This window comes from Gadus morhua, chromosome 12 (assembly GCF_902167405.1).
Source record: "Gadus morhua chromosome 12, gadMor3.0, whole genome shotgun sequence".
Taxonomy (NCBI): domain Eukaryota; kingdom Metazoa; phylum Chordata; class Actinopteri; order Gadiformes; family Gadidae; genus Gadus; species Gadus morhua.
The window spans coordinates 22,471,310-22,494,154 of record NC_044059.1 but is presented as its reverse complement, the minus strand read 5'-3'; the positions used below and the strand labels follow the sequence as shown (position 1 = coordinate 22,494,154).

The following is a 22,845-nucleotide window of genomic DNA, read 5'->3' as shown; positions in this document are numbered from 1 at the left end:
CACTCAAATGGATTCTTTCGGCTAAATCTTTGCTTTTGTTTAGTCTGTCCCGTGTACCATTTTTCTGTGAACTGCAACTGATGCATTTCTGTTATCCGTGAGAAGTGACCTTGTCTGTTGCCTTGCCGTATACTGTGCTCAGCGGCTTCTAAAGTAGAAACGGAGCCAGCACATGAACATGGTGGACACATGTTAACACTGAGAAGAGCGTTCTCATCGTATCGTCCCATGTATGAGTGGGGGTGGGAAAATAGTTAGCCGGGGCTCAATATAGTTCTCTGAACTGGAGCACAGCCTCGCTCCCTCCTCCCTGTCACCGAGACGACCTTCCTCTTAAAGGGCAAGCTTTAGGAGTTAGGGAAGCTTATGAGATTTGGCTGTAAATTGGTGGCAGTTGAGTGGATCCCGTATTGTGGATTTGCGCCAATGCAGTGAGTTCATGAGGCAAACCCGAGACTGGACCTTCGACGATTCCAGTGTGACTCTACTGAAACCTCAGATGTGAAACTTCTTATAACTATGGTTGTTTACTTCTGTGAGTACTCTCAGAGATGGTTTAGGGTGTCAGACCGATTGGGGCTTCACGTAAGAGCTCGAAGAAAGACAATGATCCGTCTTTCCCTGTGAAGGGTGTTTTATACCTACCTCGACGGACTCAAACAACCTTATTATTAATGCAATATGCCACGTTTCCAAGTGAAACACGATAAAAGGGCTTGATTAAGTGGAGCTGGAATCAGGGATGCTTGTGTGTATTGATTCCTCACGATTTGATTTGCAATCGGAGGAGTAATTGGAGGACGCCCCGACAGTGCTATAAATATTATAAATAGGGCCTTTCAGTTTCAACCCTCAGCTTCCACTTCTACCTTTCTCAAATCAAATTTAAATCTGTATGTTCATTGTGTGTGTGTGTGTGTGTGTGTGTGTGTGTGTGTGTGTGTGTGTGTGTGTGTGTGTGTGTGTGTGTGTGTGTGTGTGTGTGTGTGTTTTATGAGCATGGAGTGATACCTTTTCAATAATAATTTAAATAATAAAAAAAAAAAAAACATAGACTAGACAACAATCAACTCACACAGCACTTACATATAAGCATGGCCCTATTGTAAAGAACTAAGCACAGAGACACACACGCACCCTTCCCCCCCGGATGGCTACAATATTCCCCAGCTGTCATGGGAGCCAGCTGCATTAAAGGTTCAATGACGGCTTTATTAAAGGTGAGGGTCTGGAGTCTTAACCAATTATAAGCTTGAATAAATGTCACGCTAATTATTTCCAGAAAGCCATGAAATTGTAGTCGATTCCGCGTGAATAATCTACCTTATAACACAGCTGTGAGCTCAGCGTGTGAGATTCATTTGGAATTATGTGTTGTGTGTCCGTGTGTATGTGTGAGTGTGTGTATGTGTGTGTGTGTGTCCGTGTGTATGGATGTGTGTATGTGTGTGTGTGTGTGTGTATGTGAGAGAGAGAGAGAGAGGGAGAGGGGTGCATGTGCGTGTAATCGTGTTCATCTGCATCTATGTGTGAGGGCGATACAATGATCCAAGTCAATTCGGGCCCCATTTCAGAATGGCTTAATAGAGTTTTTATCAAAGTGTTACAATTTCATTTAAGCTCTCACCACCGTGGCTTCATTTAATCAGCGCAACGCTGCCTTCTGCCCGACGAAGGAGGCAACACATCGCTCTCGGTGGTTAAGCTGTCGACCAAAGGCCAAGTCTTCGATAAGAATGGGGGGAGGCTCTTCCCTGGCTCCTCTAACCTCAACCCCACCTCTCTGCTAATCCTTCCCCTCCACTCCGTTCTGAGCTAATTCTATTTGGCTATAGCTATCGCTTGCTTGAAGAAGGGAATCAAGAATCTCACAACAATGAACGGTGAGAAGCAATCAGACGAGGTGCACTGCACCCAAAGGAAATATGAAAGGGGCCGGAGCTAAAAATACCGGACCCGGTAGTTACCGGGTTTTTTTATTTTTATTGTCATTCTTGAGGAATAACCCTTTATTGTAAGTCTTCTACTGCTTCGCAGTAAAATAACTGCGTAGCAGCCGGTCAGTAAATCCGTCAATCAGTCCGACAGACAGCGACGGAGAGCAAAATGCGCGCTAAAGCAGTATTAAACAAGAGGCAGGATCGATAGTGGTGATCCAACTGAACATCTTCTGACTCATTTATGAGGCAAGCCGGACCGCCAGCCAGTGATCAATAGATAATGAGGGGTGAAGCATGGAGTGTGTGTGTATATGAATGCGTGTGTCTGAAATGAGAGGCCAATCATTGATCTGTTTGGGCTTGGCTACCCATGGCACTGTCAGGAATAGGATTCCAAGGAAACAACAAATTCAGATGGACAGATCCACAGATATGAGCAGAAACTAACAGGCAGGGATGAAGAGGCAAGCCGAAAAAAACTGTATTTGTTTTTGTTTCTGTTCCAAATAAAGAAGAAATAGGCATTGAAGGCATTTATTAATGCCACTAGTGGTGTCCCAGGTATCATTATACATTAAACATCTGCCAAGAGAATGCAATAAGCTCACCAGGTACAGAAATAACAGAAAATGAACTAAACTAAACTGTATAACATGTGGTTGTGAATATCGGTCAAGGAAATTAGCTAAACACCTTTTCATCCATACATTTAGATGAAAATGACAGGACAGAGGAAGATATAATATATATTACATGAGTACCAAGGCTAATTTACATTTAAAAAACGTAATTAGCACAAAACAAAGTCTGATTGGATTTGATTGTGACAACATTTACTAAATAGATTACACAATAAGATATTGAATAAACCTGGCATAAAGTTGAACAGCTAAAAAGACACTGGAAATGCACTATCAACGTCAATTCCACCTTCATCATGGCTACTTTAACAGACTTCTGACAGGTAGAATTCAGCAGAGCCTTGCATCACGCTCAGACGAAAGCAGGGCTGTCTTCGACTAAGAATTTGTTAGTCGACTAATCCATCAACAAGTCGTTGACTATAGTCATAGATCTTTCTTTTTTAATTTAAGAAATGTCATAAGTCACAAGTGTGGTGGGAAACTAACCATTATTATTATTTGAGTTTATTTATTAACATTGAATTATAATTATTATAAGGGATGCAAGAAATACTAAAAAAGTTTGGATCAATTTACACATATCTAATATTTGTTTTAATGTGTTTTTAAACAGTCAATGTGCATTATAACCACACCAGAGTTTTGTCTGTACCTGCTTTCTAGTGTTTTAGAGCTGGCCGGATACACTTCTTAACTGAGATTTTAGTGTTATATCCATTGCGAACATTCCATTGGGGATGTGATTCTCTGGGGCCAGGTACTTTGTAATTAGCCTATTGGGTAGAAATATTGACCAAAGGATGGCGCTATGGCGAGGAGTGCTTCTGCCAGATAGTCGTTAACACACCGCCCCCATAGCACTACGCTGCTATGCATCTGACTTTCAGTCTTGATGTTGGAGTGTTTCTGGCGAGCTGTCATTATTGCCAAATTTGTCGAAGATTATTGTCAATATTGTCCAGCCCGTCAACCTTAGCGAACTAGCCTACTTCCATTTATACAAAGACGAGACCTTGGGCGACTGTTCTAACAATGTAAGCATGTGCTCATCAAATGAAAACGTTGACTACTCAACTACCACAAACCTTAGTCGACCAAGAGCCCCACGACTAATGGGTCAAGACAACCATTACGGCTCTGGCCTCGGTGATCCTACCTTCATTCATCGTTTCAAATGAACAGGGAAAAGCGAGGGAACCATTTTCACTTTTCCACACTGACGTCTTTGAGTATCTACTGTAGACAGCATATTGTCTTTTGGTATCCTCAAACAACACAAGACACAGAATACCGCAACATATTTGCCGTTATGTTCTTGCATATGCAAGGAATATAAACTATAACCGTTTCTCTAGAGCACCATTTGGGATAAATGGTGATGAATGATGAAGATTTTCTTCTGCCTTACAATAATGTTGTACCCTTTCTCCATCCTATCCATGGAGAAAAAGATTTGATCAGTTATTCTCAATAGCAATGAATGGAGTTAACAAAAGTTCCGATTCTGATTCAGGGGACTCCAATAATTCTAAAGGAAATTGCACGGTTATTAAGTAAATTACATTTTGTTCCGATGTTACACAAAAATAATATGACCCTTATTGGGGACTTGGTAAATTGGACCAAAATTGTAAATGTCATTTTATTAAACCATAATGTGAAAGCAATGAGCACAGCACAATATTTGTTTTGGCTTACAGAACAACTTGGCTTACAGAATGTCCCTTATGCTTACTGGGCCTAAACTGTACATTCAATTCAAAAGATATAGAAGAAGCTTCTTCCTCTGTGAAATAATACATTAAATAGGATTACGTTTATAGCTTTATATCTTAGACAAAAAGGTTGCTGCTGCTCTACTCTAAAATAAACTAAATTCATTTGGTAGAATGATTCATTAAAAATAAATCATTAAAATGAATATTAATAATCAAAACTAAAAAAAAATGTTGTAATTCTTAGGCCTTATCATTGTGAACGTGTAATAATTAATAATTCATTGACTTATTGATGATCAACTTCTTCTAACCAAGATCATGAGTTATTTTTCTGCAGTACTTAATCCAACAAATCCACCCAGAGAACTAAAACCTCAACAGTAGACACTGCTCATGTAGTTAAAAGAACCAAAACCTCAACAGCAGACGCTGCTCATGTAGTTAAGAGAACCACATCATCAACATTAGACACTGCTCATGTAGTAAGAGAACCAAATCAACAGTAGACACTGCTCATGTAGTAAGAGAACCAAAACCTCAACAGCAGACACTGCTCATGTAGTAAGAGAACCAAAACCTCAACAGCAGACACTGCTCATGTAGTTAGAGAACCAAAACCTCAACAGTAGACACTGCTCATGTAGTTAAAAGAACCAAAACCTCAACAGCAGACACTGCTCATGTAGTTAAAAGAACCAAAACCTCAACAGTAGACACTGCTCATGTAGTTAAAAGAACCAAAACCTCAACAGCAGACACTGCTCATGTAGTTAAAAGAACCAAAACCTCAATAGCAGACACTGCTCATGTAGTTAAGAGAACCACATCCTCAACAGCAGACACTGCTCATGTGCAAGAGAACCAAAACCTCAACAGCAGACACTGCTCATGTAGTTAGAGAACCACATCCTCAACAGTAGACACTACCTATGTAGTTAAGAGAACCAAAACCTCAACAGTAGACACTGCTCATGTAGTAAGAGAACCAAAACCTCAACAGCAGACACTGCTCATGAGCAAGAGAACCAAAACCTCAACAGTAGACACTGCTCATGTAGTAAGAGAACCAAAACCTCAACAGCAGACACTGCTCATGTAGTAAGAGAACCAAAACCTCAACAGCAGACACTGCTCATGTGCAAGAGAACCAAAACCTCAACAGTAGACACTGCTCATGTAGTTAGAGAACCACATCCTCAACAGTAGACACTGCTTATGTAGTTAAGAGAACCAAAACCTCAACAGTAGACACTGCTCATGTAGTAAGAGAACCAAAACCTCAACAGTAGACACTGCTCATGTAGTTAGAGAACCAAATCAACAGTAGACACTGCTCATGTAGTAAGAGAACCAAAACCTCAACAGTAGACACTGCTCATGTAGTTAGAGAACCAAAACCTCACAGTAGATACTGTTCATGTAGAGGGCTGTATAAATTAATATAACCAATGAATTCCATTAAGGTAATGCAATAATGAAAACTGCTGGCAACAGATTTCAAATGCAAGACTGTTTATTCAAGTACCTAAGAAACAACAACCAAAAAAGTCAAAAAAAAAGGGAGCCCTCTTTCTTAAGTAAACTTGCTTCAATGGCTCATCAGCATCAAAATAATTGCACTTTTGTAAAATAAAAAAAAAATAAAAAGAAATAAAAAAAAATAAAAACGCAGCTTTGACGATCCCAAAATCGTAATGCTTGAGATCGCGATTTTCGGTCGAAAACGATAGATCGTTCAGCCCTACTGTACGAATAGGTTAAATGCGAACCAAACTAAGAGAATGTGAATCAAAATGGACTTTTGCCTCAGTTTATGTTCAGGCCGACACCTTAAGGCTTCACAACAATTGGCCCGAAGCCCAACTGACTTGCCGTCACCTGACGAGTGCTGTGCTGTTTTGGTCTCCTCCAGGCCAGGGGTGCGTGTATGTGTGTAAACTCGCCAGAGCTCTCCAAGGAAGTCCTTTAAGCTTAGCCCCAGAATACATTTAACAACATGTTCCCTGCAGCAATCCGGCTGACCTCTACTAACTCCTGCCTCTGCAAAACCAAAAAACACACTGGCACTGTTTGCAGCTTGGGCTCAACAACCATTGTTTCAGTCCACAAGAAGTGTCCCTCCACAAGACAACGTGAAGCCAATGTTACGACACTTGGTCATGTGGACACCTAATGCTGTTGCCATACTGTTTGACAAGGAAAAATCCTTTATACTAAATAGCGATTGATAGGTAATGGGAATGTTTCATGATTCAGCATTTGTAAAAAAAAAAATTGGGATACAATGAATATTAATTAAATACAATTACACTAATGCAATCGAAAAGGAGAGAAAGGACAGAACTTGGATTTCAGAACTTTTCTTGCTAAATAAGGCTGTATATTTGAGTAGTGTCCACCCTGAACTGATTTACCACTGCTAAATAATATTGTTGCATAGAACTACTAGCAGGAGTAATATCTGGGGCTCCCCTTACAACCTCAGAGAAGAACAACATGTACTGCTGTTCGCTTGAAAAATTACGATTGGCTGCTTATATGTTAGACTGCAGCGCTTAAACAAAACAATTGTGAGAACAAAGCAGGCCCATCACTCCGCAACCAGCCCGCAAGCCTCATATTCATAGTGAGCGGAACTTCAGCAGCCAACTTTGCCAGCCCCCGCACCAGAAAGTAAGTCCCCCATTCAATACAATGGGAATGTACGGAGAAAACACTAAGCATAAAGTACTTCTGTCCTTACTCCTCTATGTTCATCAATCTTTATCATCTTATATCCTCTATCGCTCTTTATTATATATTCATCTATATTCATACCCTATTCTCTCTCTCTCTCTCTCTCTCTCTCTCTCTCTCTCTCTCTCTCTCTCTCTCTCTCTCTCTCTCTCTCTCTCTCTCTCTCTCTCTCTCTCTCTCTCTCTCTCTCTCTCTCTCTCTCTCTCTCTCTCTCTCTCTCTCTCTCTCTCTCTCTCTCTCTCTCTCTCTCTCTCGGACTCTTTCTTTCGCTTAAAAAAATGTGTTCCCCGCCTAAGTACACCCAAGATGGAGACATTAATATTTCAGCCATATAAAATAAAAATCACTTTTGCCGGGGCCGTAAATGGATGGTGCTTGATAGTGTGTGTGTATGTATGTTTGTGTCTAGTGTTATTTCCCCCTGGCAGCGACGACCTTGCTCGTACCCCCATCAAACTATCCCTCATGTTGATGTAGAGCAGGGCCAGCGGCCCTCAAAGTCCTGCTTCCGATGCCCCAACTAAATCTGCTGTTCATTTATGTGACTCTATAAGCAATAAGCAAACACTAAGCAACACATATAATACATAATTATATATACATATACATAATGTATATATATGTGAGGGATAATGTATAGAACGCCGGTCATTATCGGGAAAATAAGGGCTTATTTTCGATAAGACGTTCTATACATATCCCACTTATTACACGGCTACTTGCCAAAATGAAAAGATTACTTCACACGATGTGTCTTTTATAATGAATTTGTTACCAGCATTCGTAGTGTTGATCAGCAGAGAAATTGTCTGCCAAAGACGCAGACGTGGCTTAGCAACCGAGTACACTGGGGTTGATAAGTTACCGGACTACTTGCGGAGTGGTAGGAAAATCCACTTTCCTTGACAGCTGTCAATTATACTTTGCAACGTTGAATTATCAAATATGATTCCCCCATCGGAAGTTGTGAAGGGCCCATGCAGGTGAACGGAGCGTTCCACGGCATTGAAAAGAGCCGGGTAATAATATGCATACTGTATATATATGAATATGAATATGGATGGAAACAAACAAATATTATATGTAAATATACATATATATATATTGTTGCTTAGTGTTTGCATATTCATCTCCATGTGCATATCTATGACATCTACTGTAGGTTCACTTCCCTGTCTCCATGATCTTTGAGCCGCCAAGAAGATTGCATTGTGTGTGTGTGTGTGTGTGTGTGTGTGTGTGTGTGTGTGTGTGTGTGTGTGTGTGTGTGTGTGTGTGTGTGTGTGTGTGTGTGTGTGTGTGTGTGTGTGTGTGTGTGTGTGCGCGCGCATGTATTTGCTCGTTTGGCCTTGTGGGCTCACTTAGCTCGGACGCCTGCCATCAAAGCAATCTAAAATCAATCTGTCCTATTTCTCTGTTGTTGTGCCTCAAGGATGCGCAGGGGCCCTTAAGAGGATGCTTCCAGTGGCTATCGTGACTCGAACCTTCAGGGAACACGGATAAAGCCATCGATTTAGGGCTGGGCCGTCCTTCAATATCATTGCTTTCCCCCCCATCGCAGCATATTGACACCAGAGTCATATTTGGTCATACCTGCCTGCACAGACTTAGTTCATATCAAATTAAGTCGTGGCAATTAGAAAAGTTGACTATTTCAACAGGTGTCATGTACACACTTGTTTGCATCATTTCCCTTCATGGCCGCTATGTTCCCAGATAGGATGCAGAGCAGCAGTAAAGTGACAGATGTGCCATGCTGATGTTCAGAGACTAGGACTGGGAACTACAGCATGTTGTCCACAAGCCCATTTTATTTTGAATAAACTTCACTAGGAAGCGATTATTGAGATGTGCTGACCAGAAGCCATTCAAGCGAAAGGAGAACAGAAGTTTTGAAAGAATAACAAAGAACCGCCTTTCCTGCGTTCAAACTCATGTGGGATACTTGACGTCTATTCTGGTCCAGTCCATCCATCGACGGTCTATCCACTAATAGCTTTAAAAAGAGCCTCTGAGCTTCTTCAAAGTGTGCCTATTCCAAACCGTATGGGTGAGTTAAGCATCTACATTGCCTGAATATGACAACTTACCTTCCACTAAAGCTACCTTTTGATCTCCAAACTAATTTCCTTAGTTTGATTACTCTAGTCCCAGCCAGCCTCTGATATACCCAGAAACAGGTGCCTTTTGTAGAACGCAAAAGAGGAAGAATTCCCCACTAGGAACCTGTGGAGATTTATTTTTGGTCGTTCGGTCCTTCGTTTTGACACGCTATGCTGCAGTAGACAGGAGGAATACGGCGCCGGGAAGAAGCATAACTGTGGCACCAAAGACACTGACGATAAAAGCATTGTCAGACTGGGCGACACCCGCTGTGTGGAGAACACCCTGGGTAGGAGGAGTACAGGGAGAGCAAGGAGAGAGGGCTCAATGATTAATAGAGGTGTGTTGTGAGGTGAGGGTGGACGCGTGATGCTAGGAGAGGAGACAGCGGAAATGGACGGGGAGGCACAAAGAGCAAGAGAGAGAGTGTGGGGTAATCCAGAGTTATTATGAGGCAGCTGAAAAGGCGCCTCTGAAAGGCAGCGGTGGGGAGGAGAAAGTACGCAACAGGGGCTAGGCAGGCTTTTAGGAGGAGAGGAGGAGAGGGAGAGGGGAAACACCGGGAGCGTAGGAGGTGGAATAAGAGGAGAGTCAACAGACGGAGTTAATAAAACATCAGAGAGAAGATATGGATCTTCCTCTACTCTGAGGTTTTCCTTTTTTTTTTTTTTTTCGTCTTTCCGGTGCACTTGTGGGTGCCACAATACAGCAGACAAAAGGCTCTCCAGTGAGAGTGGACATGCTGAACCATTAGGAAAGGTAGGGCCACGAGGTAACAAAGGCGCAATACTGAAATGGTTGTCACCGACATCCCCGCGACCGAAGCCTCTGGGGTGGAGGAAAGTCATTTCCAACAGAAATAGCTTGTTTCTCCTCAGGACACAAAAGCCGACATATTGAATGGTTTTGTATGGGAGACGGGTGCTCAACTTTACATGTCTTATCCCTTCACATCACAAAAGGCACACCTCTCGGACCCTATGATTGTAGTAGGTATCACCGGGAGTTAAATATATCCTAACTACTTCAATCTTTTTTAACCTTTTTCTGTGCTGCCAATGACGTGATGATTGGAACTTCACTTCGATTTAAGCATGAAATAATGCAGTTTTGCTACTCAGTCAACCAATAATAATTCTTGAGTAAAGTATCGAACATGACTCAAGAGTAAGTAAAATGAGAATAAGTCATTATAAAAATCCATCCATTCTGTGTATCTTGACAAATATTGCATAAGGTTGACTTTCATTCATGTTCTGTATTATATGTTATTCAGTGTGAAATGTTTAAAAGAAAGAGAGAAAGAGGCAAGCATCTAGTGCAGTGCTGTACCCTAAAATTAGAATATTTTAAATGTTCTGAATGGAATCAAAATCTCTTGTGGATTGAAATGAAAAAAGATTATGTGCATGATAATGAAAATCCTGTTCGTCCTAACGAAAATCATGTGCATCATAACGAAAATCATGTGCATCATAATGAAAATCATGTGCATCATAATGAAAATCATGTGCATCACAACGAATATTATGTGAGTCATAATGAAAATGACAACAGGAAGGGATGACACAGATCCATCAGCAGTGCTGAAAATGATTCTCTCTGCTAGGACACGTCGTGCATATTTAGCTGTTCAGCTAAATTGAATGGTACAGCATTATTTCTATACTCTGAAACACATCATTCACAGGTAATTACGATTTGTATCAGTCAAACGTTTCTACCTACTCTTCTCAATGGGTTTTTTTCTTGATCGGATGTGAACACTGTGCGTGAGCAGAGAGAACGGAGCTCTCTGTCTCCAGAGACCGGCCACTCTCTGATTTCATAGACGTATTATATTGATTAACGTATGTTATATTAGTCTAGTAGCAGCCTATATTTACTGTCTAACTGAAGGCAGATGCTTGACGCATATAGACGCATGAATAGACGTGCACATTGTCGTCATATTGTGAAAAGTAAATCTGTTTGTAGTGGTCAAACATTAGTAGGAGCTGCTGCGCCTCGCATATAGACAGCTGGGGGGAAACCCTGGGATAGATGTTATCTGATCCTCATCGACCAGATGTTGAAAACCCACAATAACAATGACATTGTGCTGATTTTGTCTCCTAATCAGCTCAGCGGCTCCAAGCGCTGTTCACCACCACTACGAATTCCTCCCTGTTTCCGTTTGTCCACATTTTGTGTCTGGATCATTTCAGCCTTGACTAGACGTTCAACAGCAACCTCGCTCATCCATCTGCCCTGACTGTCTGGTCTGTGCAGCATCATATGGTAGCAGCAGCATTGCCCTGGTAGTTGGTAGTGGTGGAGGATCAACACAGTGGGAGTCCAATCTTTTCCAACATGCAGGCAGCTGTCTCCTAGGGGGTTATAGCGAGGGGCTAACCTTGCTTGCAGGGATGCGCTGTTGAATGGGAGCGCCCCCTGCCATGTTAAAAACAAACACCTGACCTTGAAAGATAGGCCACCTTTTGGTGAACACACATCAACACACGTGTATACTGTACACGCACAAATGCATGCGTGTTCAAGGGTAAGTATTAGAGCTGTCAAGCGATTAAAATATTTAATCGTGATTAATCGCATTAATGTCATAGTTAACTATTATTAATCGCGATTAATCGCAAATTATTTTTCTATGCTAAATATCCCTTGATTTTTTTGTCCCATAATTCTTCTCATTTTAATTCTCTTATCAACATGATGAAGTGCATCGGCTTGCCTTGTGCAAATGATTTTCTATTGATAACAACATTGGCATATACTGATCAAAACAGGACGATACAAAAAAAGAGCCTATGGTGCAAATAAACGACTGCTTTGAACAAATGTAATTTGAACATAGCAGTCAGGCTACTGCTTCTTTGTTTTGAGCCAAAAAAAAAAAATTATTATTTTTTTTTTAATAAAATAATTACGTTAATCGCGCGTTAATTTTTTTAACGCCGTTAAATTTGGTTTGCGTTAACGCCGTTAATAACGCGTTTAACTGACAGCTCTAGTAAGTATGCACATATCCACAAACACACACACACACAGTCTGATTTATATAGCTACAGTTATTGCACCAGCTGTAACTAGCAAGGATAAAGTGCCACTGTTTGTGTATGTGATTCTAGGCATATGCTGATGAACAAACTCAAACAAACACACACACACACACACACACACACACACACACACACACACACACACACACACACACACACACACACACACACACACACACACACACACACACACACACACACACACACACACACACACACTCCTCCCGAAGATTTCTAACACAGCAATAAACCAGGAAACTAATAAATACATTTGTAATCCCAGCATCAACTTTGGGGGAAATAAGAGACCCAATCCTGCAAGGTAAATGTTTGATTTGCCACTTCATTGAGGTGAACGCATAAAAGGTAAACAGAAACCCTGCCACTAAATGAATATGATGTTAAAGACTAACTATATATTACCCTTGAGGCACTATATGAAATGAGGGTGAAAAACAGCCAGCGGACACAAAAATAACATTGAAAAAGTATTGAATTAGGGAAAAGTAGTGCGGCTGACAGAAACAGATAAATAACACAGCTCCTTCGTTGCGATGTGTTGCCTCTGTATATAATGGTGGTGCAGTGGTAGCCTCTCTTCTCGGGGGAGGTTAGACATCTTGATATGGCCCTTACCCAGTATCAGGTACCATCCCGGGTATCAGTGCTAGATAACGATTGTTATCAGCTATCTGTACGGAACACAGTAGGGTAGAAACTGTGGCAGAACAAAAGCCATGGTTGTGCAGCAGAAGATGGACGTCCTGCACGCAGTGCCGCTCTCTTCAGAGCAGCTTTAGTGTTAACCCTTTGGTTTTGTTTCCCCGCCTTACACTATTGGGGGATTAAAACATTAGTGCCCAAAGCAAGCCGCCGCAAGCCACATCCATTTTTAACACATCAATATTTCATCCGGATCCTTTTACCCCCTTTCAGGAACTCACTTCAGACCACTCCAGACTGAGACCTGGGGCACGATGCAGCCTCCGCATGCCCCCCCGCCCCCACTGCTCTCTGCTTCCTGTTGGGGCTGGCTCCCCATAAACAGCAGGAGGCTGACGGGAAGGGAAATAAAGGGAGAGGCTCATCAGCATATTCAGCTGGAGAAGTGGAGAGGGGGCGGGGAGATTACTGCTGACTCACGCCGGAGCCTGGTGGGGGGGTCATTGTGCATGTGGAGAGAGAGAGAGCGGGAGCGAGAGCGAGAGAGAGAGAGAGGTTGTGATGATGCAGGCCACTTGCTTGTACTCGGTGTATACGTATATGTCTGCTTGCAATGAGAAAAAAAGTAAATAAAATATTTACAGAGCGGAGTAGAGGTCACTTTAAAATGAGCGCGATGGTTCGTCAAGATTTTTCCTCAGGCTATTTGATAAAAAGAAATCATAGAGCTGAATAAACACCATTTCAGCTTTGTGGATTTTTGAGCACTCTAGCCTGTGATTAATCAGTTTAACGAATCACGGTCAAGTATCTATGTTATAGTCACCATGGTCACTGTGCATATTGAAAGAAATGGCAAGGTAATAGCTGAAAACACTCAACACCACTTTTAATTACCGCTATCTTTTAGTTATTGCTTATTCCTCCCGGCAGCAGTCGGCCCTACAAGCCAATGTTAACTTGCACTGCGGTACATGTGTATACTTGAATATTTCAGTATGCCCGTTTCACTTTCGGCACCCCTACACTTTATATTCATAATAAATGCTGGTGCTTTTTTGTTATTATTGTGTATATCAGGTATACAATGCCTCTTTTTATATTATGTATACTTTGATACTTTTGCTATGCCCAATTTGTGACGCTTTGAGTAACTTAATTGACTACATTATTGTCGCTTGCCTTGTCTTAAGAATTTCCTTGCCAAGGACGCCCCTGTGTTGTAGTGTACATTTGACAAATAAACTGTAAGACAATATGACACTTGTATAAGATGCTTTTGATAAAATAACAATTTGCAGTTGTATCGCAAGAGTTTCATTTTCAATGCCATCTTTCTCCAAAAGAATGATAGCCTACTTTTAGATATCAAACAAGAAAACAACCACTAAAAATAACGTCTCCCAAACATGGATGAATCAAAGGGTGCACACCCACTTATCATAATCCCCCCCTGCCATTCGCTACACTATATGCACTTGGATTAAAAAGTGAAACTCCATTTTAATTGGATCCTCTAAAAACATAGGATAGTTCAGTGAAAGGACAGCCCATAAGCTTGTCTTCCTCAGGCTGTATGAAGTTGAGGGGTCAATCCATTTGTCCTTTTCACCTGGTCAATTCTTATTGGAAAATAAGAACCAAGTATTAACGTAACGGATCATTCTGAGGGTAGGCGCGATTGACCACTAGTCCTTAAAGTGAATGTGATGGTGACTGCACCCAGAAACAGGTATACCATGAGCTGTTCAGTTCAAAGGAGACGAAAAACGCATTCCATTGCATACATAACTTCTCATTTGATCCGATCACGGCCCGGTCAACTGGCTAGATACAGAAGCATGAGACATAGGGTTAAATAACAGAGTGAATGAGAGAGAGAGAGAGAGAGAGAGAGAGAGAGAGAGAGAGAGAGAGAGAGAGAGAGAGAGAGAGAGAGAGAGAGAGAGAGAGAGAGAGAGAGAGGGGGGGGGGGGGGGGGGGGGGGGGGGGGGGGGATGTGTTTGTGTGCGTTATGGAGGAGGGGTAGTTTGGGGTGGGAGGCGGGTCTGCGCCCCCTCAAGGCCAGCATGCAGGACACGATCATTGGAATACTATGAGGCTTTTTTATGATGGAACATGTTGGTCTGCCATGTTTCTGCCTACAAAGGACAGATAGTGTCTTTCTATGCGAGAGAGACAGACTAACAATCAGATAGAGAGAGATGGCGAGCGCGGGGGGAGTTTTGATAGGGCGGGTTCTCCATTTGTTCTCAGAGGTCTAGAAAAGGCAATAAAATAGTGGATGTTGTTCACCCCACCTCTATCTCTCTCTTTATTTCCCCGCTTCCCCTGTCCCACCCCAAACCCCCCACCCCCCACACCTTTCCCAATTTATCAATTTCCCTGCCCATTTTCAATATGCACAAACTCCCTCCTTCCTCATCTCCCTCCCGCCCATCGTATTCCCCTGGCCCCACCCCAGTGCCATTTTAATAAGTATTTTTATATTGCGTTTCCAAAGGTGTTCAGTGTTATTTGCATTCAAATACAGTTATGGTGCTGCGTCAATCACCAGGCACAGGTCTAATACTGTTGTTAGGGGAGGCAGTTTGTCTATCTCATCGTCCCCTACGCATGAACACACACACACACACACCCACCCACACACACAAACACGTTGTGTACGCACACACACACACTCAGACACACATACACACACACACACACACACACACACACACGTTTATGCCCACACACACACAGGTTCTCTGTGTACAGACTATCATTTGCATTTCAGTTCAATGGAACCCCCATTATTTTGACACAAACATGACAAGATATGCGTATCATGTCACGATTAGAATATCAAAAGCCATCAAAGCAACGAAGATGAGACATAGTTCTGGTTACCGTGACGATGAGCAGGAGTCCTTTGAACAGGGTGAGCAGGGAGGTGATTGGCTGTATTATTAGCTGAGCCAATAGGATGGACAGAGTCAGGATCCAGGTGAAGAGTGGGATCACATAGATGTGGCTGTGGGAAATGTGCAGAACCCCCCCCCCCCCCCCCAACACACACACACACACACACACACACACACACACACACACACACACACACACACACACACACACACACACACACACACACACACACACACACACACACACACACACACACACACACACACAAATGTTTAATGACAAACGTTGGCTACATTTATTGTCAATGCTTTACATGGATATCATATGTCATCATATTGATTAAATAGAATCAAAAGGTCAATGACATGTCAAAGTATAATAACAGACAACAAATAAATGCAAATGTATGCAAAATGCATACATTCATAGCCTCATCCCCAACAAAAGTGTACTTTTTCTCCTAGTTACTGCATCCTATTCAACACAGTGTACCATATGCAGTCCTGCGCTCCACTGATTGGAACAATTGGACAATCAGTCATTTAAATAAATGAACAAGCAGGTGGTCAAATAGTGCGGAAATAAGACCCAGCCAGCCGTGTTAGGCGAATCCCAGCCCGACAGTGAGACAGCCAGAGACAACCAATTATAATACAACCATTCTCAATGACCAGAGAGACAGAGCGAGGGAGAGAGAGAGGGACGGAGAACGAGAGAAAGAGTGACAGTCCTTCACCGCTAAATTCGCATTTCATAGATATTCTAGTAGTCCGCCCATTTCTCATTTTATTCCCCTCCATCTACATTCCTCTTTCTCCCTCCATAAAACAGCTGTCGAAGAACTTTGAAGAAAAGTTATCATCCACACTTTGTATACTGTAAGTGCGCTACACAACCACAAAGACGCACGCACAACAGAACAGAGCACATAAAGACAACGTAGCTTAGGGATTGTTCCAGAAGTGTGGGGCACATCGGGGTGTGATTGCATCTGTTGTAAATCATTGATGATATGCAGCTCAGAGCGTCTCTATTTTTAACTTTGACATGGGAAAATGGTGCAATGAGAACATCGAGAATGCACTGTGAAGGCCAGTGTGTGGTGAGCATCACCCAGGTGGGGGCTACACTGTGGCAGTGGAGGAGGTGTGATATCCCCCCCCCCCCCAAACACACACACACACACACACACACACACACACACACACACACACACACACACACACACACACACACACACACACACACACACACACACACACAGAAACTAACGCACAAACACAAACACACACACAGACACTCACTATCTAAAGCGCATTGAGTGCCTTGGAAAGAGCAATATAAATGCAATGAGTTATTATTATTATTACATTACAAAAATGTCCTTGCAGAGTTGGTGGCGGGAGGATGGGGGGGGGTGGGGGTGCGGGTGGAGGACGTTACCGATAGTGCAGCGGCACATTGCAGGGAGAGGTTTCGACTGGGTGCGTGCGTGTGGTTTATGTCTATTGACAAGACGTCTACTGCGGCACGGGGACTTAGAGAGGTCGGCTTCGGCACAGAGACCCTGCGGCAAATCAACCTATTGATTGTCTGCCCCCCCCCCCCCCCCCCCCCCCTGGGCCTTGTGGGATGCGGGGAGGGGGGGAGAAGGTGTTTTATCCGCACCACGCTCTGACCAACGTTTCTCACTTTAGAAAGCCCCCCCCCACAGCACACTTCCCTCCCTCGCTCCTTACCTCCCTCTCGCCCTCCCTCCACCATCATCCCCTCTCCTTAGTTTAATGAATCGCCCAGGCGTGCAGGCGATGGAGCAGTTAGACCTACCTCCTACTCACAGGCACGCACACACACAGGCACGCACACACACAGACACACACAGGCGTACACACACAGGCGTACACACACACACACACACACACACACACACACACACACACACACACACACACACACACACACACACACACACACACACACACACACACACACACACACACACACACACACACACACACACACTCCCACCACAGAGAATCTGAATAATATTATTGTGGGGTTAAGCGCTTACTGGGGCATGACAAAATAAATTAGCTCAGTTAGCTGATAAAAGGTAATTACAGAAAGGCATGAGAGATGAGAAGAAATAGGAGGAGGAGGAGGTGCAAGAGAGGAGGAGGAGGTGTGAGAGTATAAGAAAGTGAGAGATTGCTTTTTAAAGAGGCGCATGTTTTGTCACGGTTCCATCGATACCAGCCCTGTCTAAACGGCTTGACTCCACCAATCCGACAATACTTGCCTTTTTGTGGGGGGGTTGGGATATGAATGATGCTTAAAGACTGAGTGAAGTAACATTCTTAGTTCAGTAACACAATGCAATCCCAAGTAGACCAGGACATTAGGGCATGATTAAACGCAGGGTCGATCAGGCAGCGATGTGTATTGATCCGTCATGAGTTGATTTGCGACGTGAGCGAGAGTGCTTAGGGCTATAGACCACCCAGCAGTGACATATATATATCAGTCGTGCATGGAATGTGCACACCAAAACACATGTGGCATAATCACGCCTTCATTTCTCTTTAAATGAGCTGTCAAGTATAGAATGTAATTTCCTCTTTCCTGGTTGGGTTTATCGGAAGTTACATCCCCAAGCAATGGTTCATTTTAATTGGGTCCATTTTTGATTCTTCATTTCAAAGTTTTGAGCAAAAAATTCCCAAACGTATGAATCCCTTTTTATTTGACAGCACAGTTGATTTTTCTGTCTGAGGGCACAGCTCATGATGTTTGTGTGATTTCATTGAAATGAACGCTTCTTCCAACAGTATGCAGGTCTTGCATTCTTTACTGCCCAAACAAAAGGCCATTGGGTCCGGCAATACAACCAGAAATGCCATATCGACCGAACCTTGGACCAGAGACATCCCTGCGCCAGGCCTCTTAAGAATTATTTTCAAGCTAAAGCGAGCTCTGTGAAGAGCATTCTGCAGTGAATGTGAAGGCTCAAAGCATCCGACATCAGTGGTTTCCTGAAGTCGGTCGCCCTGTGCACCCTCATGGCTGCGCCGTTCTCCCTTTCTTTTAGTATCTCCTCATAACTCTCAAGAGAGGGAGCAGGTGTGCCCACTTCACAGGAGTTCATTCATGTGCAGGCACTCTCCAGACCTGAGAATGAGGAGCACCTGTCTCGTTTCTTATTCAGAAAACGAAGTCATCTGAATATCCTGTTATATCTTGTCGTTTTGAATTGAATTGTTAGACACCAGATCTTGGTATGGGCCAGTACTAAAAAGAAGATGATCTCAGTAATTTCTTAATCCCAGAAGGAGTGCTGCACTGCGGACTCCTGCAGGGGCTGATAGTAACCATTCATAAAACCACAGCGTCTCCTCTAACATTCCCTCCAGCAGTGGGGTTGAGCTGTGTGCGAGCACTGTTTTGATGTGTATTTTTTTTTCACACTAATGTTAGCGCAGTACGTTCATATACACCGGGCAGTGCATGGACTACGTACGTTCATATACACCGGGCAGTGCATGGACTACGTACGTTCATAAACACTGTGCAGCGCATGGACAACGTACGTTCATATATACAGTGCAGTGCATGGACTAAGTACTTTCATATACACTAGGCAGTGCATTGACTATGTGCCGTCACTCTCCACTCATGCCATGCAATGTAAGAGCAGCGGAAGGAGCTTGAAGGGCCTTGCTCAATGAGTTCAGACTAATATTGTCAAGGGCACGGGACATTGATGGATGGCTCCCCTGCTTGATTGATTACTCAATGGCCCTTGAGGTAAAATAGTTATTTTGCGCGCGTGTGTGCTTTGGATGTGTACAGACAATACCGATGAAAAACCTTTTTTTTGTGAATAATCTTTGTTTGTCTAACTTTAATGCCAGGGGCTTTATGAAAGTCTTCCCGAGTGGAATGCTTGAAAAAAGGAAATCATTCAATATTTAGCATTGAACTATTATGTTGTTTGCATTAAATAATTATGAAATGAACATACATTTGAATGTTTATGATGATGATGGTACTCATAATCAGGCAGACACTTTTAGCTGCAAATAGCATTCCTGTAGTGAGCTCCTTAGCAAAGACGATGAAAAATGGGACAAACAAAACAAGGAGAATAAATCTGTCAGATATACACTTTCATGTGTAAAAGGCTACAAAACCATGAGGCAGTTAGAACAGCAGGGGGGGACACTGAAGTTTTGGAATGTGAGAATGTGGTGCAGATTCAGGGTGTATGTTTGCTTATGTGTGTTTGTGTGTGTCTGTGTGTATGTGTGTGTGTTTGTGTGTGCGTGTGCGTGTGCGTGTGCGTGTGCCTGTGTCTGTGTGTGTGTGTGTGTGTGTGTGTGTGTGTGTGTGCGCGTGTGTGTCTTATCACTTTGTTCTTAAAAATCGGCACTACTAATGGATCAGACACAACCGGCCCAACATCAGAAAGTATATCGCAGGCTCACAAAAACTAAAAGCAACCAAAACACTTGCACAAAACATGAAATCACATAGTTGTGAAGGCCAATATATCTAAATGGTTCTTCAGATCATCTCTTTTAACGTTGACAAATCAAATAGCTTTCTTTTTTTTTTCTTCTGCTTACAATTTGCTCTTCTACATGCAAATTCATTGATTCAATTTTGCCGTGGTCGTCCTTGCTGTATCACTAATCTATTTAACTAAATTACAGAGGGCCCCTTTCCCACAGTTGGCCTACAGTGAGTATACAATATATATACAACGAGTACCAATGGTCACATAGATTTTAAACGGCGACACGGAAGTATCAGTCTATTTGGCAAACAAAAACAAAACAATTTTAAAATTAAAGATGGGTTTAGGTGGTGATTCATAGTCGTGTCCGTTGTTAAACTGAAAGGTTGCATGAAGACTCAGGGGTGTGCTCTGATTCTGACCCTCTAGGGGCACTGTCAAACTAAATTTGTACCGGCTGCCAAATTTGTACCGGGCGCGTCATCCATACGTAATCCATTCCAAACCTGCCTGTCAGCAGATGATCGCGTCGTCCGTTGCCGGGCAGGTTTCAAAAAACATTCGCGCACATGTTGCCAAAGACGAAATAACATAATACAGTTAACGGATCGCTAGATAACACTTGTTTTTACTTTATATTTGTATTGTATTTAATTGTTTGATCAAATTTAGCTAGTAAACTGAGTGTTTAAAGCGGGTCAAGGACGAAATAGCACAATACAGATAACGGATTGCTAGATAGAAGGTTCGCGAATGTTCGTGAACCTTTCACTCATTCGACGCGATCGTCCGTTGCCAGGCAACGGACGAAGCGATCATCTGTTGCCAGGCAGATTTGGAGTGGATTACGTATGGATGACGCGCCCGGTACAAATTTGGCAGCCGGTACAAATTTAGTGTGACAGCACCACTGTAACCCTGCAGATGGCTTGCTTGCCGTGGGTGTGTGGGTGGTCTGACTGAGCGTGGTGAAGTGCATGCTGGACATAGGGCGGCCTCAACGCTACGGTTTAGCACACATGCACTCTCAAGTACCATTATTAATGACCCTTATGTGAACGGCAATTGTTATGACACCTACAGGACCAGCTGAAACCAACGAGACATAACCTAACAGGAATGTCAAAAAGAAGAAAAGGGTGACTTTATTACTGCTTACAGCCGACCTATCAGACCACAAGGAACAGAAAGCCGCCGAACAGAAGAGGATGAGGAACCACTGCATCAACCATACTGTGAGCGCAAGGACCCACAATCTCCCTTAAAGACTCACCAATCAAAGCAGCGCAAACTGGATTTCTTAGCAGACTCCAAAACAAAAGGCTGTAGCCCAGGCAGGGAGACGTGAAAATTATTTAAATAAAAACTAGATAAAGGTTTAATATATGTTCACCGTTGTGGGTGATCTGCGGCAGACAAGGCTGCACACAATGGAGAGAGAAGGATTGACATCTGTGACACAAAAGTCAAAGATAGCAGGGAATAACTTTATAACTCATATTGAGCTGTAGATGGAACTCACCCATCCAGCATATTAAGCATATTAGCCCAAACTCACCTGACGTTGAATAGAGCAGCATAGGCTTCACTGCCTGCCAGGACGTAGCTGATTCCGACAGAGATACTAGATCGAGAAAGACAGAGACAGAGGAGAAATGGATATTACGAGGATATTAGATATTAGAGAGATATTATAAGTTAGTCAGTAAAACCTTTTCATCTCAGTAATTAGATCCTTATCTGTTAGTCACAACAAAGTTGAGTGCAAACTTGAGGCCGTGACGCACAGCCCCCCCAGCCCCAGACAGCCAGACTCATTCAGGGCTCAAACAGCTTTACTTCTCAAAAACAAATTCCTTAATTTCAAGGAACACAGCGCCTTGGTCTTCGGCGGGTCTCGAACGCTATGTTTAATACTTTATGAAGTTGTCGACAGAAGGGTTGACGGCACATCCTCATGAGAGTTACCCGTGCTTACTGTGGGTATTCTGAGGGGGCTAGAACCCTGGCACTCATACAAACGAATATTGATGTCATGAGGCACGCAGTTCTTCCCTAGCCTTGCGAGGCCAGTCCCAAAGTATTCAGCCTACCTCTTGGGTAACCTCGAGATAGTAGTCTGAAACGGCCTGACATCAGCTCATCCCCCGACAAAATTAAATCGGCCAATCTGCGAACCCGAGCAAGAGATGTATATGATGAAGCAAACACTATGCCGTTTTGGAGATTTTAGGTTTTTACTTCAATGAAAGTAGTGAGTTTATAGCTAGATAATGCTGGCTGATGGTGTTTACTTTGGAATTAAGGCACTTCATTATAAATCAGCAGGATGCTACCTAACCCGCTGCAAGGTAACGTCAACCGCCAATGCCCAGCGACAAACAATGGCGATGGCCGACTTTCCAGACCTCATGAGCGAAGCCAATATGGTCTGGTTGTGTGGGGCAAAGTATTTCCATGGAAGTGCAAAATACAGCTGCACATCCTACATGGGCTTGGATTCAGGGTCAACAAGAAAGGCAGTTTTATTTGTCGCGCTCGTGACTATCACGCACATAG

At 43.0% G+C, this 22,845-nt stretch overlaps 1 protein-coding gene across 1 annotated transcript in view; it reads right to left on the bottom strand.

The window, feature by feature from the left end:
- The window catches only part of si:ch211-51h4.2 (uncharacterized), a 72,609-nt gene that overhangs the window by 35,278 nt on the left and 14,486 nt on the right, over positions 1 to 22,845 (bottom strand). The window contains exons 7-8 of the mRNA XM_030372947.1: positions 21,845 to 21,910; positions 15,756 to 15,879 (exon numbers count right to left, since the gene is read on the bottom strand). Of these exons, the coding sequence (XP_030228807.1) occupies positions 15,756 to 15,879; positions 21,845 to 21,910 (190 nt within the window). The remainder of the gene's footprint in view (positions 1 to 15,755; positions 15,880 to 21,844; positions 21,911 to 22,845) is intronic.